The sequence below is a fragment of the Spermophilus citellus genome, assembly GCF_964194105.1.
Source record: "Spermophilus citellus genome assembly, chromosome: 2".
NCBI classification, from domain to species: Eukaryota; Metazoa; Chordata; class Mammalia; order Rodentia; family Sciuridae; genus Spermophilus; species Spermophilus citellus.
In genome coordinates, this window is record NC_138183.1 from 167,888,831 (window position 1) to 167,905,690 (window position 16,860).

At 31.9% G+C, this 16,860-nt stretch overlaps 1 protein-coding gene across 1 annotated transcript; it reads left to right on the forward strand.

Annotated features, from left to right (window-relative positions):
* Positions 1-14,785, forward strand: ANGPTL5 (angiopoietin like 5). Its single transcript, XM_081279767.1, has 8 exons — positions 1-130; positions 1,694-1,838; positions 4,109-4,212; positions 5,071-5,164; positions 7,168-7,268; positions 8,804-8,924; positions 10,919-11,104; positions 13,956-14,785. Exons 1-8 carry the CDS (start codon positions 38-40, stop codon positions 14,273-14,275), a joined length of 1,164 nt encoding a protein of 387 aa, XP_081135893.1. The 5' UTR covers positions 1-37; the 3' UTR covers positions 14,276-14,785.
* Positions 14,786-16,860: the final 2,075 nt, after the last annotated feature.

A 16,860-nucleotide genomic window follows, 5' to 3' on the forward strand; every position in this document is an offset into this window, starting at 1 on the left:
TTTGAAGAAGTGTTTTCATTTATCCAAGAAAAATATAATGTATCCATCACAAACTTCATTCTTATTTTTAAATGTATGTATTTTTATTTGTGGGGAAGCTGTACAAGGTAATTGTGTACATCATTCTAAGGTAAGAATCCTAGCAATAATATTTTAACTAAGAAAGCATGATTAGCTTTCAAGATATAAACTATAAGTTTGAAAAGACTAATCATAATACCAAATGTAATTTATAGATTAATTTAAATGGTTATTTTGAAATGTTGAGATTGCTTAAAGGTTACTGTTTTTAAACTGAAGAAACTATAAACTTAGAGTTGATTGTTAACAATTTTCTCATAAAGTTTTTTTTTTTTTTTTGAAAGAAATCTAGGGCTTAGCTTAAAAACTAATTCTCAACTTTCCAACTAACTTTGATAATGAAGTATCTCAGAGGAAATTGAAAATGACTTTGCTTTTTAAAAAAGCAATTTTATATCATTTTGAAGTTCAAATATAGTGCTGTGGTTGGTTACTTAGGCCATTAAAAATTTCATCCACAACAATATCAGTGATAGCTGGTATGGTTTATTAAATATTAGGAGTTCTTAGGGGATTTGAGTTCCTCCACATAGCTAAATGTTGGTTTTTGATTTTTCAATGTCATGAAATGTATTTATCATTGTCTCAAACAAAATTCCAAAGTTCCATGGTTAAAACAAGAATTAATTCTAAGAATGCTACAAAAATATTGATTTAACTCTTTAAAATACTTGCTACAAATTAACAAACATACTGAAAAAAAAAGTATAGCTATTATCTAGATTTTTGAAAGCATGTTAGTCATTATAGAGGTAAAAAGAAACAGCAAGAAATTTAAAATAGATCTATGTAAAAAAAATGTAAGCATCTTTTGAGGGGCAAAGATTTTTTTAACTTGGTTAAACCTGTAATTTTTTTCTCAATATCCAGGAAAAGCAGGGAAGAACTTGTTATTATTTTCATTTAACAACAGTTATTAAATTTATGTGATTTTTACCAAAGAATGTTTTATATTGAGGAAAGCAATAGGGTGCCAACAAATATAGATAGCTTTGGAATGACAATTATAGTTGGCCTTTTAATGTTGATTTTGGAAATCAAAAGTCTAGACTGTTTTCTTTTATCACTAGTAACTTTCAAATCTATAAACACTTAACCTTTCATATTTTTGGATATTTTAGCTTATACAACTTTATTCCAGCTTCCTACACATTTTTTAAAATATTTTCTAACAGTGGTGGCAGAAAGTCCACTTGGCTAGGAATACTGTAGATATCTCAGGGAAACTATTTAGTCCTTTTTTGAAAAAGTTCAAATTGCAAGATTCTTGGAAGAGAGATGGGTCAGCTCTGTATTACACACATAAATTTGTAAAAGTTAAATGTTAAGACCATAGAGTCAGAAATGAAAATAAACCCCAAATAAATTATTTCAGAATTTAAAAAGAAAAGAGGACGGTGAAACTATTAAATTAACGTATGTTTATTGTCTGCATCTGAAATTTACCTATAAGGTTTATTTGTGGGACTTTGAACTAACCAGTTTGTTATATTTTTTTCTGCTGATCATCTCCGTCCTGTATTCCAAGCTTTCTTTTTTCTATAAGACTTCTTATTTATTATATCATACAACATTTAATATTTGTCCTTATTTCTATTTTTTTAATGTAAAGGATTCTCCAGTAGTTAATGTTATAGAAGATGTATCTAATGCAAAAGATGGAATTCAAAGTAATGATACTGTTTATAAGGAAGACTGTGAAGAATCATGTGATGCTAAAACTAAAATTACACGAGAAGAAAAACATTTCATGTGTAGTAAGTATTAAAATAACCACAATTGTAAAGGGATACAACTTGTTACTTATAGGTGGACATCTGGGTCATTTTATATACATCCCCATCACTCTAGGTATGTAAATATGTATGTATTTGACATGTAGTAGGTACTTAATAAAATAAATATTTGGTAAATGAATGGATTCTTCTACCATATAGCTTTGTGGCATCAACTGACCACAGAGGGAGGGACAAACCAGAAGATTCTGATAGGAATATATTAATTTTTCCAGGGATATTTTCTTCCTTTCATTAGATCCCTAGGAAATTTCACATAGATTTAGATTTTCTTCTTTCTTTTTCTTTTTTTTTTTTTTGAGAGGAAGAAAATTCTAAAACCCAATACATTAGCATTGAATACTATTATAAGAACTAATGCAAAAGGTATAAAACAAATCATAGTTGATTTATGTAGCAAAGCATAATAAATAAAAAGTTTTAGTCTTAATTTAAAAAGTTAGTCACAGTACAGGTTTTTTTTTTATTTACTATGTATTCATAAGAAACAGGATAAAGAAGGGAGATTGTAAAGGGTGGAGCTGATGATCTGATCCAGATCTTACAGGACCATCATGGCTACATCAGGAAGTATGAAGTTTCTACTTTAACATAATAATTCTCTGTATAACATAAGGGTTACAAGCTTCTCAAACCAATGAGTGCAGTTTTAGTCCCATTAAGATAGATATCTAAATCCAGAAAAAAGCTAATAGACTTTTTTATAGTAAGTTTTTAAAATAAGTTTTTAACAATAATAATTCTAATTTTTAAAATAATAATGAAAATTAAAAAGATAAATCTGGATGAGTCAGAATTAAAAATAATCAGAAATTACTAATGTGATTCTATCATTCAGGTGAAATAAACTTAGAAATAAAATATTTTTAAAAGGATAATATATGCAATCATGTCAGGGTTCTTTTGTTAGAGAGGTCAATATCAGTATCATAGGTAATCCTAAGGTCTGAGAAACATAGTAAATATTTTTCTTGATTCTGATGATTATATTTACTAAGGATGTCTTTGGTGTAGGAAATATTAAAGATGATAGAACATTATGGAAACATGATCCCAAATATATTAGGACAAAAAACTACTTGCAATTTTTTTCAATTTATCTTTAAGAAATATTGAATATAGAATATTTTCTATTAAAAAAGTTTATTTTTGTTAATAGGTATTGAACTCAGGAGTAGTTAACAATTAAGCCACATCTCCAGCCCTATTTTGTATTTTATTTAGATACAGGGTCTCACTGAGTTGCTTAGAAGTTCTTCAAAGTTGCTGAGGTTGGTTTTGAACTCTCAATTCTCCTGTCTCAGCCTCCCAAGATGCTGGAATTACAGGTGTGCACCACTGTGCCCTGCTAAAAATGTTTTTAAAAAAAGAAAATATGTGAAAAAGTTCCTTCAGAAACTAACTGACCAAAACCTTTGACTAAGGTCTATCCTATGTGCATATATACTAGTAATTTAATTATATGAAAATATAGTTTTAGGGCTGGGGATGTGGCTCAAGCGGTAGCGCGCTCTCCTGGCATGCGTGCGGCCCGGGTTCGATCCTCAGCACCACATACCAACAAAGATGTTGTGTCCGCCGAGAACTAAAAAATAAATATTAAAAATTCTCTCTCTCTCTCCTCTCTCACTCTCTCTTTAAAAAAAAAAAAAAAAGAAAATATAGTTTTAGGGCTGGGGTTGTGGCTCAGTAGTAGATCGCTTGCCTAGCATGTATGAGGCACTGGGCTCAATTCTCAGCACTGCATATAAATATATAAAAGTAAAGCTCCTCAACAACCAAAAAAAAGTTTAAAAAATATAGCATTATAAAAAATTAAAACAAAGATTTATCTTTAAACTCAACTTGCTTGGTACGCCAGTGAATTGTTACTTTTTTACCTTCTTGCATAGTAAGAATTGGAGAATCCTGAACCTCTTGCTTCCTTTCTTTTAGAAAGTATTAGCTAATATTCAGAATGTTGTCTTTTAATTAGAAAAGATTAGATTAATTATTTCAGATGATCTACATTATTAGGAAGCATAGTTTTATTAAGAAATGTTGAAACAATTGTTTTCTTGGTTAATAATGAATAAACAATATGAAGTAACAAAAATGTATGGTTCTGAATGCTCAGATAAATTGAGATATTATTGTTTCCATATTTATCCAAAATCATGTTAACCTCATTATTTTTCACTGTAGTTTTCTATAATGACATAATATTTAGCATCCATTTTATTATGGTTAAGGAAATCTGCAAAATTCTATTGTTTCCTACACACGAAGTATGAAAAAACTATTAAGAAATATAATGGATGAGCAACAAGCCTCCCTGGACTATTTATCTAATCAGGTATGGAAGTTTCAGTATTATGTTGTTATTCTATGTGCATAGACACTGATTCATAGGTAACTGCGGGCATAATTATTTTTCTTCATTTATGTTCAGATATTTATTTAGTTCCTACTATGTGAGAGGCAAAATAGTAAGTCTTATGTAAACAGACAGCAATAAAAACGCTGGGAGCATACAGTGTAGTGGGGCAGATAAATTCATTGGAAAAATGTGGCTGCTGTTAGAATACACAAAAAAGAAATTTGAGATACAGGAAAACTTCTCAGAGGAGCAAGCCTGTGAGCTGAGTCATGAGAGTTAAGTACATCTTTTAAAAGTCATGAAGGTTCAGTAAGTAGGGGAGTATGTTCCATTGTGGGGGGAGCTTCTTGGAGATAGTTCAGGGATGAAGTGGCTGATGAGGTAGGTTGGAGAGTATATAAGAAAAACAGGCTAAAGGAATAATCAGAAGCTCAATTATGCCACCCCATGAGGCCACTGAATTGCTTGAGCAAGGACATGCCGTGATGCAGTTGATGGTGGTGTGGAGGATGACTTGAAGAGCAAAGGGAAGCAATAGCAACAATTCAGATTCAGGCACAATCTGGTAAAGCAGTCAAATGCAAAACAGGGTCAGGAAAAATCAAGGTTAGGGACATAGACACTACTGAATTTAATGATTGTTATTTAACTATGACTTTATTGTTTTGGCAAAGCAGTAAGAATTCAGTCTAGGAAAAGGGGCCTCATTATGTATTTCAAAGCTGGGTTTAAAAGCGGTTTAGAGATAACTTTTCTATAATTTAGCTAAAGGAGTTTTGTTCAAACATAAATTTATTTAAATGTTTATGTGTGTGTATGTATATGTGTGTTTAGGTTAATGAACTCATGAATCGAGTTCTCCTTTTGACTACAGAAGTTTTTAGAAAACAGCTGGATCCTTTTCCTCACAGACCGGTTCAGTCACATGGTGAGAGCTTTGGTATTTCAGCCTTTTCATATTTGTCTTTTATTACTTAAAAATTTCCTGGACAGCTTGTGCATTTAAAAATTTTGTTTAAAAAATGCAGTTCCTTATTCTCTAACAGACAGGAGGACTAATACCTGCCATTAAGTAAATTACACGATAGACAAAGTGTATTTTCCTAAACTGGAAAACTTCTCTAATCCATGGCTATAAAAATATAACCTGAATATGTTGAAAAGAGAATAATTTTAGAGTAGCTTTATTCTCGGCTTCTCCCTTTGGTTTTTTATTAGTAATTATTTTTTAGACAGAAGAAAAGAAAGTTTTAGAGTTCCTCCCACCTGGAAAAAATGTTTTTGACATGTATGAAATGTTTCAAACTGGGATATGAAATTTGAAAAGAAAAAGAAATTTAAGAGAAATAAACAGAAAGCAAGCGCTTTCATACTTAAATACAGCACATTGATTTCTCTGGACTTGGACTTCTAAGAAAAAAGCTCTATAAACTTTATAAATATAAATTTATACCAAAGAGTTCCAAGCAAATAAATATCATTAAGGGCTTAGTATGCAATATTTATTTATTACTTAGGAAGGGAAGAAAATAAATAATGCCCGGGCATCCCTTATGTTCTAGGTACGAAGACAGGTGATTTCATGTTATTTTATTATTTTAAACAAAATGTATTTTCCATAACTGCCTCTTTGTAGGTAGTGTAACACAGTAGTTAAGAGAATGGACTCTCGTGTCAGTCTGGCCTCAAATCGTTGATCTGCCATTTTTTGGTATTGGTTTCCTCAACAGTAGACTGATAGTACCTACTTCACATAGTTGTTGTGAGGAGTAAATGGATATATACATGAAAACTCTTAAAATATTGCCCAATGCATAGTAAGTATGATATAAAAGCTTGGTATAATCATCATCATATGAGGAGTATACAGCCCAGAAAATATAAATAATCTGTTCACATTTATTTGTATGGTAGACAAAGCAGATACTCCAGCCTAGATCAGTCCTTCAGTGTGAACTTCTATCATAAGTCAATATAAGAATGTCTCAACAATTTAGAACATAGGCAACTAATCTGTTTCCTGGAAATGAAGAGCAAAGTGGGCCATCTTTTATAGCTAACTTTTGAAGATATTTTCTATATATTAATACGTGATAGGCCCTGTGCTCGGAGCTTTATATAATTCCTTGCTATATAAATTGTTAGAATATCACTATTAAGTAGAAAGTGTTATTTTTGTTCCAATATTAAGCAGAGAAAGCAAGACTTTGAAAGGTTAGTTAATGGTTCTTGGCTAGAAAGGAGTAGACCCAGGACTCAAAGGCAAGCATCTAAGAAACTGATGCTGTAAGAGCATTTACAGAAGATACCATAGATTGTCTTCAAGTAAAATGTAATACTTGTACAGTATAACATCACTTCCACATTCATATGGTTACAGTCCCCTGGGAACTGAATGCTTTGTAGAAGGTGATTATGAGCTATGACAGCACTAACTGCTGTCCAGAGAATGAGTCCTAACTTCAAGCTTAATTTCTCCTTGGTGAAGAAAGTGATCTCTCCTTTCCATCTTTTTGGCTATTGTTAATAGTGACCTGCAACACATTAGAGTCTCTGAAATTTGAAATAGTGTAGTCAAGGATGTATCAACAGTAGTCAATACACTTATTCTGAGTTTTATCCTCTCCTTTCATATAAATTTCCTTTGAGCACTATACCCTCTAAGAAAAACCTAGTTTCCTGAAAAGATATTATGTATTTTATAAAAGAAGGAATACTTATAAATATATTAAATAAGTGTTTATCCCAAATAAAACATTTAAACAGAATAGAGTGCAAATCACTTCCTCGTTTCTAAATCACTTTTTATTTCAGATCATTAATGAAAATTTTAGTAATAATTTTAGATAGCTGTATTAGTTCTCTACAGTGAAATGACTTTCAGAAACATTCAGTTTAAAATATCCTAATTAACTAATTTTATTTTTCTAGGATTAGATTGCACTGATATTAAAGATACCTTTGGCTCTGTGACCAAAACACCAAGTGGTTTATATATAATCTACCCAGAAGGCTCTAGTTATCCATTTGAGGTAAAGTTTTATCTTATTATTTGGGATAAGATAAACATCTGACCAATTTAATCAATATTAAAAATTTAATTGTTTAATATTTTTTGGAAATTATAAATTAATAATTTTTTTTGGTTTTCTATAATACTAATACTCCATCATAAACTATTAAAAGAACTAGACTACCTTTCACTTATCTATTTGAGTTTCCATGATTGCACACTAAAAGTAAATCCATTTGGTGCAAGATCTTATATTATCCTTACAGTAAGCAGAACTGTGCAATATAAATCCATTCCTTAAATTGTCTCTAGAAAATACTGGTCTCTTTTGCCGTGGAGCCTACTAAAAATACTTTTGATTTACCTCCTATTAATTATTATACTTTCTTTTGATGACAAATGATTGTATAAGAAGTTAATAATTTTTTAAAAAACCTTTTGATCTGATCTATTCACTCTTAATTTGAATAAAATGAATTACTCTTATGTCTATTCTTAATAGTCATGTTGGGATTTCTGGTAGAAATTTCTACTAGAGATAATGTACATGTGTGTGTTTATACATATATGTGTTTTATCCTAGGTACCTTTTCTTAGTGCAAAAGAAAGTTTATGATACCTTTTCCTTATTGATAGTGTTTATTGCTCAGTAAAATAAGTTTTTTTTTTCTAATTAGATTCTACCAGTTTCTCTTCTTAGAGTCACTACCATTATTTCTCTTGTAATCTATTGACAAGATGTCAAAAATTGGGAATTAGGTGGGAAATAATTTTAAAATTACTTAAATTACTTTGCCTACAGATTCAAACATGGATCTGAACAGCTGTGGCAAGGAAGGCTTCTAATTTTGTCAAGAGTGGGATGCATAATTCCCTCTTATGTGGGGAAGTGTTGGTTCCCTAACTTCCTCCACACTGCTTTCTCTGTCTCTGTGTGGGAAGTTTCTTTTGGAGAGGGTTGCTCTGTTCTCTTCCCCTGTCGCTTCGACAAGTCCCCTGCAGGTACCCTCTTAGGGGCATTTTACATACCATCAACACATGTGTCCCTAAGCGCCTGCTGGGAAGGCACAGATCATGCCTTTCTATCTGAAAATGCCAGGCTGAACAGCTTGTGGGAAAGAACAATCAAGGGCAGGCATAAAGGCATTTTTAACACAGTAAAAAAGAAGGTTAGTGTTTTAATTCAAAGAAAGAGTTAGTTTGTAAATTAATATATTCCTATCACATCAGAACAGTATTGTTATTACTAAACTGGAAGATACTTATAAAGTTGAGGCATAATAGGATAATCTTACAATGCCACAATTATATATTTTAAAAGGTGACTGATAAGGGGACTATAATTTGGTTAATTATAAGTTGGTTTTTATAATAAACAGTATTATTTCTAGGCATGTAAGAAATCTGAATATGTTAATGACATACAATTGCATTCACAGTGTTTAATGAAAGTATCATCTTTTTCTCTAGGCCTACTGATAAAGCATGAGTTTCATATTGTCACATAATGAAAATAATGATGTATTATTTTGGTATTTTCTTGGCCTGTTTTAGGTAATGTGTGACATGGATTTTAGAGGAGGTGGATGGACCGTGATACAGAAGAGGATTGATGGGACAATTGATTTCCAGAGGTTATGGTGTGATTATCTGGATGGATTTGGTGATCTTTTAGGTCAATTTTTATGTATTTGTATTCTATCTTTTGATATTATTTCGAAAGACTATATCTGTATTGGTAAAAATAGCAAATATATACGATTATAAAAATATGAATCAAATACCCTATCTTCATGGATAAAATGTTCTTCAGTTGAGGTCTAGAAATATTTATATTTAGTTATTGTTGAAATGTGAGTTTATTAAAAACTCTAAGCTGGATATTTATTAAGTATCTCTTATGTATCCGGTGGAGTTCTTGTCTTCTGTACTAAGAAGATGTAAATGGGCAAGATTGCCATATATCTTAAAAATTTTGATATGCTGTGTCCACACAAGCAAATTAAACAAAGAATTAAGGTATGATCAAATTCAGATGATTTGAATTGAACACAGTGTTTTATAAAATATTAATAAGCATTACCTTTGCTCAAAATTTAAAAATTATAAAACCCTGTTGAATTGTAAAATCTGTTTACATTATTGCCACATGGCAGCATCAATTTTGCTAGTAAACAGAAACACCAATATTTTTGAATCATTTATATTAGTTGGGACTTCTGCAGGCGGTTTTGTTAATTTTTAAGTTATTTTAATGGTTGTTATTATAATGTAAAATGTTTATCCTTCCATAAGAATATCATCTAAAGATTCAGTAAGTGGTAGTGTTGGTCCTGCATGCTAATAATTTTAGAAGGCATTTGGCTTACAGATAATTGCCATGCAGTTAAATAATTGCATGCAGTTAAATACTTTATTTTTTTAGCATTATTTCTAATCTCTCATTGAGTGCTTCCTTCTGAATTAAGTAGTCATAGATTGATATATAGACTTCCTATTATCTTTTTCTTTACTTCTTGCTTATCTCTATAGGGAGGTGATGTGAATTTTGACTAATAAGGTCTTCATGCAGGTATTTTCATGCAAACTTAGACTGCCTTGTACCTGATTCATTTTAAAAAATAAATTGGGGATTAAGGAAAATGTACAGTTCAGTCTTAAATATGAGGTTGGAGCAAAGGGGAAAGATGACAGAGATGCTTAAGTTGAAAGGTTATAACTGTATGAGACTAAACAGACCCTGTAGGGACCCAGTTGATAGTGCTCACTTTCTTACCATACTTATTCTGGATACTTTTCAATTCTAACTGGATGTTAGCTAAAATACCTCTGTAAGCCCTGGAGGAGTATTTAGTATCTTAGTTACAGTTTTAAGAGTTTTATGCTGTCACATTATGCTCTAACTCTTTGAAGTTTGTTTTGACTACATTCTTAAATTCTTGGACAATTTCATAATTCAAGTAGAAGGACGTATGTTGGGGTGTCCACATGTAGGCTACATCATGGTGGGTAGAGGGAGGTAGAAAATCATTAGCTAGAAATGCATGCAGAAGCACATTGCCTGAATCAGGGAATTTGATGAGTCATCTGGATCTACAATTGTCTTGGAAATATTGACCCTATACCTGGGATACTTCAGTGTTGCTAGATTGTACTTCCAGTCATAGGTAATTGACACTGTATTATAAAAACTATTTGTTTAGAAAGTACATTCTGAGAAAGAAAATGTAACTTCAAATAATCATTGTCATGAAATATTTCTTTAGGAGCAGCCAATTTGGAAGTTAAACCTCTGACTTTTATTGGTATACATAATTTTGTAACCTGCCATAATATTTCAACAAAGTTTCTGTTCACATTTCATGGAAAACTGTACTTTGTATTTAGTTTTTAAGTGAAATTTTGAATTTAATATGGAGAGATAAAATGAACCAGTTTTATTTTCCCCAGTCTGGTGAAACATAAGTAGGAAGACTTTTTATTTAAATTTTTTTTTTTGTAAATTAGATAAATACTAATTATTTGAGTTAGGCCATATAGTCTCTGTAATTATTTGTGTGAGTCATCTCAGAGTTAATGACACACTAAATAACACCCAACATTCAATAAGGAAGGATTGTTTTAATTTGTGTTAAAATATAGTAAAACAAAGTGATTTTTTTTTTACAGGAGAATTTTGGCTAGGACTAAAAAAGATTTTTTATATAGTAAATCAGAAAAATACCAGTTTTATGCTGTATGTGGCTTTGGAATCTGAAGATGACACGTTTGCTTATGCATCATATGATACTTTTTGGCTAGAGGATGAAACAAGATTTTTTAAAATGCACTTAGGACGGTATTCAGGAAATGCAGGTAAGTTTCTTATTCCTAAAATTTTCCAGAAGATGGAAATATCACCGACTTAGTATATAGGTAAAGATAAAAACAACGCATGTCTCTTGGTACATGTTACATTACTCATAATAGATTAGAAATGAGAAATCTGGCCAAGTCTGGAGTTTTGAAACTCTGTTATGAACATTGTATCACCTCATGATTTTAAAATACTTAATAAAATTCTTTAAAACATTTACCATATGTAATCCCAGTTGACTTTTTGGATGGAGATCCTGTGAGGGTAGTCTAGGAAGGCATTATTCCTGTTTTTGTATTCACAGAGGCTGACATTTAGAAGTCAGAGAATGTTAAAGCTGGTCTGTATTCTTTTCACTTTACCAGAGAAGAAACCTAAAACATTAAGTAATTTGCCCAAGAGTTCCAGCTCATCACACCTGAGCCAGGGCAATAATCCAAGCTGATAGAAACAAGAACTTATTGTTCTTGTTACCCCATCTGGATGCATCTACTCATTTCCAAAGAAATTAAATTTTCTAGAACTTCAAAATACTTGATAATAAATCTATGTTTTGGTACTGAAATTTTAAAGTCATTTTAGTCAAGAAATACTAAAGTAAATGCCCCACCCATTTGTTTATTATGTATATTCAGTGTTAGAAATAAAAAAATGAAAATTATATGATTCCAGCTCTTTAACCGATCACAATATAGAGGAGAAGATAACAATGAAAACACAGACTACTAATAGAGCTCTGGGGGCTAAAGAGAGGGTGAGAATGATTTCAGTTGGTTGCACCATAAAATTTTCATGGAAGAGTAGTTTTCAACAAGGGGTTAATGTTAAAAGCTGGGAAGTGTTTTGAAAGTACATTACTCTTTCACAGTCTGATTCAGTGACTTTTGGGCAGATGGATATGTTGGCATACTTACAGTTGAGAACCATGGACCTGGTCTTGGAGCAATGGATAGGTTTTTGGCAAGTGAATGTTGGCAAATGGAACAGCTCAAGTCAAGGCGTAAAGGGAGGAAAGTTGCAGGGCCCAGAGAGTTGTCTGGTATGGATGGAATCTATGACATTTGAGGGGGTTTAGTCTTGGGATATTGGGTGAAAGTCTGAAATTCAAATCTGGATATATAAGGAAAATTTTAAAGAGTTACAACATACAGTTTTCAAAGCTTCATCTCTAAAAGTGTAAAGAACTATCTAAATATGGAATATGCTATGTTGGGAAGTTTATGTGGGGGTTCTCTACAAGATGATTATGATCTAGTTAGAGGATAAAATTTAAAATGGCAATTTTTTTTTTCATTATAGTACCCTGCCATTCTGTATTCTACATTTTCCCAACAAGGTTGTTAAATAACTTTTAGCTATTGATAACATAATATAATCACAACTGTGAAAGAAAAAGGTGTCAGTAGAATGTAAAAATAGAAACATGAGTAAAACTAGGGGCTTAATTATAATTAGGTATGTGGTAGAAATGGGCCACTAATTTGACTTTGAGCTCAGAGCAAAAATAGAATATAAACTTGACCATTTGAGAAACACAGATGTTCCATAAGAAATCCAAATATTCCTGATGACAAAACTTGAGATAAATTTCTCTTGGTTCTTAGAGATAACAGTATCATGTTCTCTAATTACACTTTCTCAGGATATGGGGTGAATACATTTAATGAACTATTTCTCAAGAAATAGACATGCATATATATATTTTTAAATATGTTGTTAAATATAATCCATCGAGGTGCCCATATGACGTGTGATTCTTCTGATGGTTTCACTTTGCTCAGGGAGAGTATTCATGAAGTGATCACAAAATTTAGGCAATGCTCCATAGGTGGTATTTCTCTCTTATGAACTTTTGAAAGGTATTGCATGGCGTTCATGTTGAAAATTATATTCTCTCTGGAAAAAAAATACCTGCAATGTGTGTATTTTGTTTTCCATCAAGTGAGGAGCCAGAGACTTTAATAATCATCAGACTCTGGGATTTAGGATAGGCCATACCACTAATGAAGTTCTTAAAGCACCTTGAAAAATTATCTTGAAAGATGCCAACCATTCAGAAATATAATGAAACAAATGTAGGCCTTGGTTTCTATACACATGTACATAGCTTCTTTTATAGTGCTTCAAAGCTTTTTAATCAAAATTTATGTTTAGGGAAATGGAGGTATTATAGATTTACTAAGAATATGTTAATTTCATGGAACTTTAGGAAGCAAACTATAATTCCTGCTTCTGCGACTTAAATTGGGTTGTCTTGGTCAAGATTCTTAATCTTTGAAGGGATAATGTGGATATCAGGCATGCTATGCAAACAACCATCGATGAAGATAAATATAACCTCAGGAGTACAGCTAAATTTTTCTTGAGGGTATTAGGAATTCTATATAAACTTGATGATCCCTAAATAGCATCCAACAACTTTTGTAATTATAAATCTAAGTAAAAATTTCCCCCTCATCTATTCGTAACTATTTAAAGCGAGGCAAGTTGTAGGTATAAAAATCTACAGTGTGTAAGCTATTTTCTTCTCTTTATTTACCAATTGCCATATTGGTATGACAGGCCTATACACCATCATTTCTGGCCTAAATTATTTGATTTTTGTCTTCACAGCCAAACTTCCATTTTGATTTCTGACTTTTATATCTAATATTTCCATTTAAAGATGCATGTCATGTTGAGGAATTTATTACCAGATTTGTGAGAGATTTTAAGCATGCTGAACAGTAGAAATATAAATTAAACCATATTTCTAGATGCTATGCTTTTGCATAGTAGGTTGGTAGTGGTTAATTAGAATAATAGAAATTGTCTCTAAATTCAGTCACTTAAAAAATCTGTTTTACTCAGGTGATGCATTCCGGGGCCTCAGAAAAGAAGATAATCAAAATGCAATGCCTTTCAGCACATCAGATGTTGATAATGATGGGTGCCATCCTGCATGCCTGGTCAATGGTCAGTCTGTGAAGAGCTGCAGCCACATCAAAAATAACACTGGCTGGTGGTTCAACCAGTGTGGTCTAGCAAATTTAAATGGCATTCATCACTTCCCTGGAAAATTACTTGCATCTGGAATTCAGTGGGGTACATGGACCAAAAACAACTTACCTGTCAAGATTAAATCGGTTTCAATGAAAATTAGAAGAACTTACAATCCATATTTTAAGTAATTAAATGTTAAATTGTAGTGCAAGTTCCACAGCTATTTTTTGGTATTAAATATTTCACAAAGTTCCTTTTTTTTTAAACTTAGGGTTTCAAACATATTAGCTAAAATTTAATTATAGATGGCATTTTTGTTATGAATTTAATTAGAAAACTTAAAATTTCATAGCATTTTATAAAAGAAATCATGGCATATTGTATGTTTTTACTACTAATTATATAAATGATATATAACAAATCTGTTTTAAGTGAAACAACTTGAAATTTATGGTGCTTTCAAAGGATTTTTGCCTCCTCTTTGAAGTTTATAAATCATAGTACATTGTTAGGAAAACTGAGGACAGTATTTTACTTATTTCTACATTCATTTTATAAATTAATAACATACTCAACTGAAAATTTCCACTGAAGATAGTTACAAACAATACTTTTTATGCAGATTACTATATAAACTTCACATGTTTAAAAATGTTATTTGTTGGTGAAGTTACAATATATTTTACAAGTTTGCTGCCCAAAATAAACCCCTTGTTTTTCAATTTTATCTCGGTTAATATTTTTGTTCTTGCTTGTAATAAATTTATTGTACATTTATATCCTGATCAGTCATGTTCTGAAACACATCTATGTCTTAGCTCTTTAAACCCATAGAATGGTAAGAACTTTAAGTGAAGGACAGTGGAGAAAGAGTGATGAATCAGTGGTCTAGTTGTGCTTGGAAGCAAGTTGACCCTTTCTATTCTTCCTGAGTTAGAAGGAGTTGGATGGTAAGGATTTCATGGGAGAAGACATCAGGGATCATCCTGGGCCATGTGCTAGTTATTAATAAGAAAGACAAGAGAAGCAATCAAGAAGTAGCTTTGAACAAATAAGTACTGTGTCCAGAGTTAAGATTATGTAATGCACGAAGGAGGAGACAAGTGGTTGAAAATGAGGTAGGAAGAGGGTTGAATTAAAAGTAGTTAGGAGGGGATTGATGTCAGGGTGAGCTAGCTGACCTCAGAACAGGATTAAGCTTGTTCAGAATGAGAAATATGATTTGGGTTCAGAGATGATAAAAAATGACAATGAGGTCATTGTTCCAGATTGCTTTCATTTTGAAATCCTCTCAAGGCAGTGAGTGACTAAATCATGAACAGGATATACATGAGATAAAGTTGCAGATGGGTGCACATGGTTTCAGATGGCCTCCTCCCCATGTGCATCTTGCAGAGGCACAGTTGAGGTTCTGTGTCTTAGTGATGGAGTAAAGTGCATTCCAGGCTGGAGGAGCACAGAGCTGTGGGCTCACTGCCTTTTATACCTGTAGTGCTGATATGAGCACCAAAAGGCAACTTAACCTACAAATTAAAGTATTTGCTATTTAGCAAGTCAAACTTGCTGTCTAGAGTCTGGGCCAGAATCCAACCTTCCGTATGGCACTGTAAAGTCTAGGAGCTTTTACATTTTAAATCCCACTGTAAAGACTAAGGAGGTGGTGAAAACATTGAAGGATTACTGCCCCACCCCTTACCTGAGGTTTAGCTTTCTGTGTTTCTTCTTTCAAAGTTTTCAGTTACTTACACTAAATACAGTATAGTATAACAAGATATTTTGAGAGGGAGACCACATTTACCTACTTTTTAGTACAGTATGTTGTTAAAATTGTTCTACTTTATTGTTAGTTATTGTTGTTACTCTCTTATTGGGCCTAATTTATAAATTATACTTTATCAAAGATATGTATGTATAGAAAACCCCATAGTATATATATAGGGTTCTGTACTATCTATGGTCTCAAGCTTCTCCTGGGGTCTTGGAATGTATTCCCAGAGATAAAGGGGGCTTCTGGACTTCTGGTACTTGGGAGAAGATGTGTGTGTATCAGTTGCTAGATTTCTTTTTCTTGGAGACCTCAGAATTCTGCCCCTCACAATAAAGCTATAAAATCAAAAACAGTTAGGGAGCTGGGATTGTGGCTCAGTGGCAGAGTGTTTGCCTCGCCTGTGTGAGGCACTGGGTTTGATACTCAGCACCACATAAAAATAAAAAATAAAGGTATAGTGTCCATTGACAACTAAAAAAAAAGAAAAAAGCAAAAGCAAAAAAAAAAAAAACATCAAAACAGATATAATGAGGAAGAAAAAGAACAGTAGAATATGGATTCTATAACTTAGTAAAATATGTAAAACAGTATTTGGAGAAAATAGAGTATTATGTCAGCGGGAGAAGAGATAAATAAATGGTAATCAAGAAAATGGCTAATAATTTGAATATTACAAAGGAACATTTTATTGTATAAAAATTCTAGATTCACTAAATATGTTAAAAAACAAAATTACTTAATATTAGGCAAACATATGAGTACATCTTTCATTTGATTACTTGAATATTTGAAGATTCCATATACCCCAAACACAACAAGCAAAATTAGAGACATAAGAAAAACCAGAAAAAGTATTTTAACAAATGACAAATTCTATTCCTTATATATGATGCATCTTAAAATATAAGTAAAGAATATTCTTAGAAGATAGGCAAATGGGAACAGCAATTGATAATTGGTGATAAAGGGTCAATTAACATAAAATTATCTCATGAATCCTCATGA

What these genes read in the sequence shown, in the direction of transcription:
- ANGPTL5 (XM_081279767.1), top strand. Translation starts at nt 38, where the DNA reads ATGTATCCATCACAAACTTCATTCTTATTTTTAAATGTATGTATTTTT. An exon ending in AGAAAAACATTTCATGTGTA is followed by an intron (nt 1,839 to 4,108) that starts GTAAGTATTAAA and finishes ATTATGGTTAAG; the next exon opens with GAAATCTGCAAAATTCTATT. An exon ending in GCTCTAGTTATCCATTTGAG is followed by an intron (nt 7,269 to 8,803) that starts GTAAAGTTTTAT and finishes GGCCTGTTTTAG; the next exon opens with GTAATGTGTGACATGGATTT.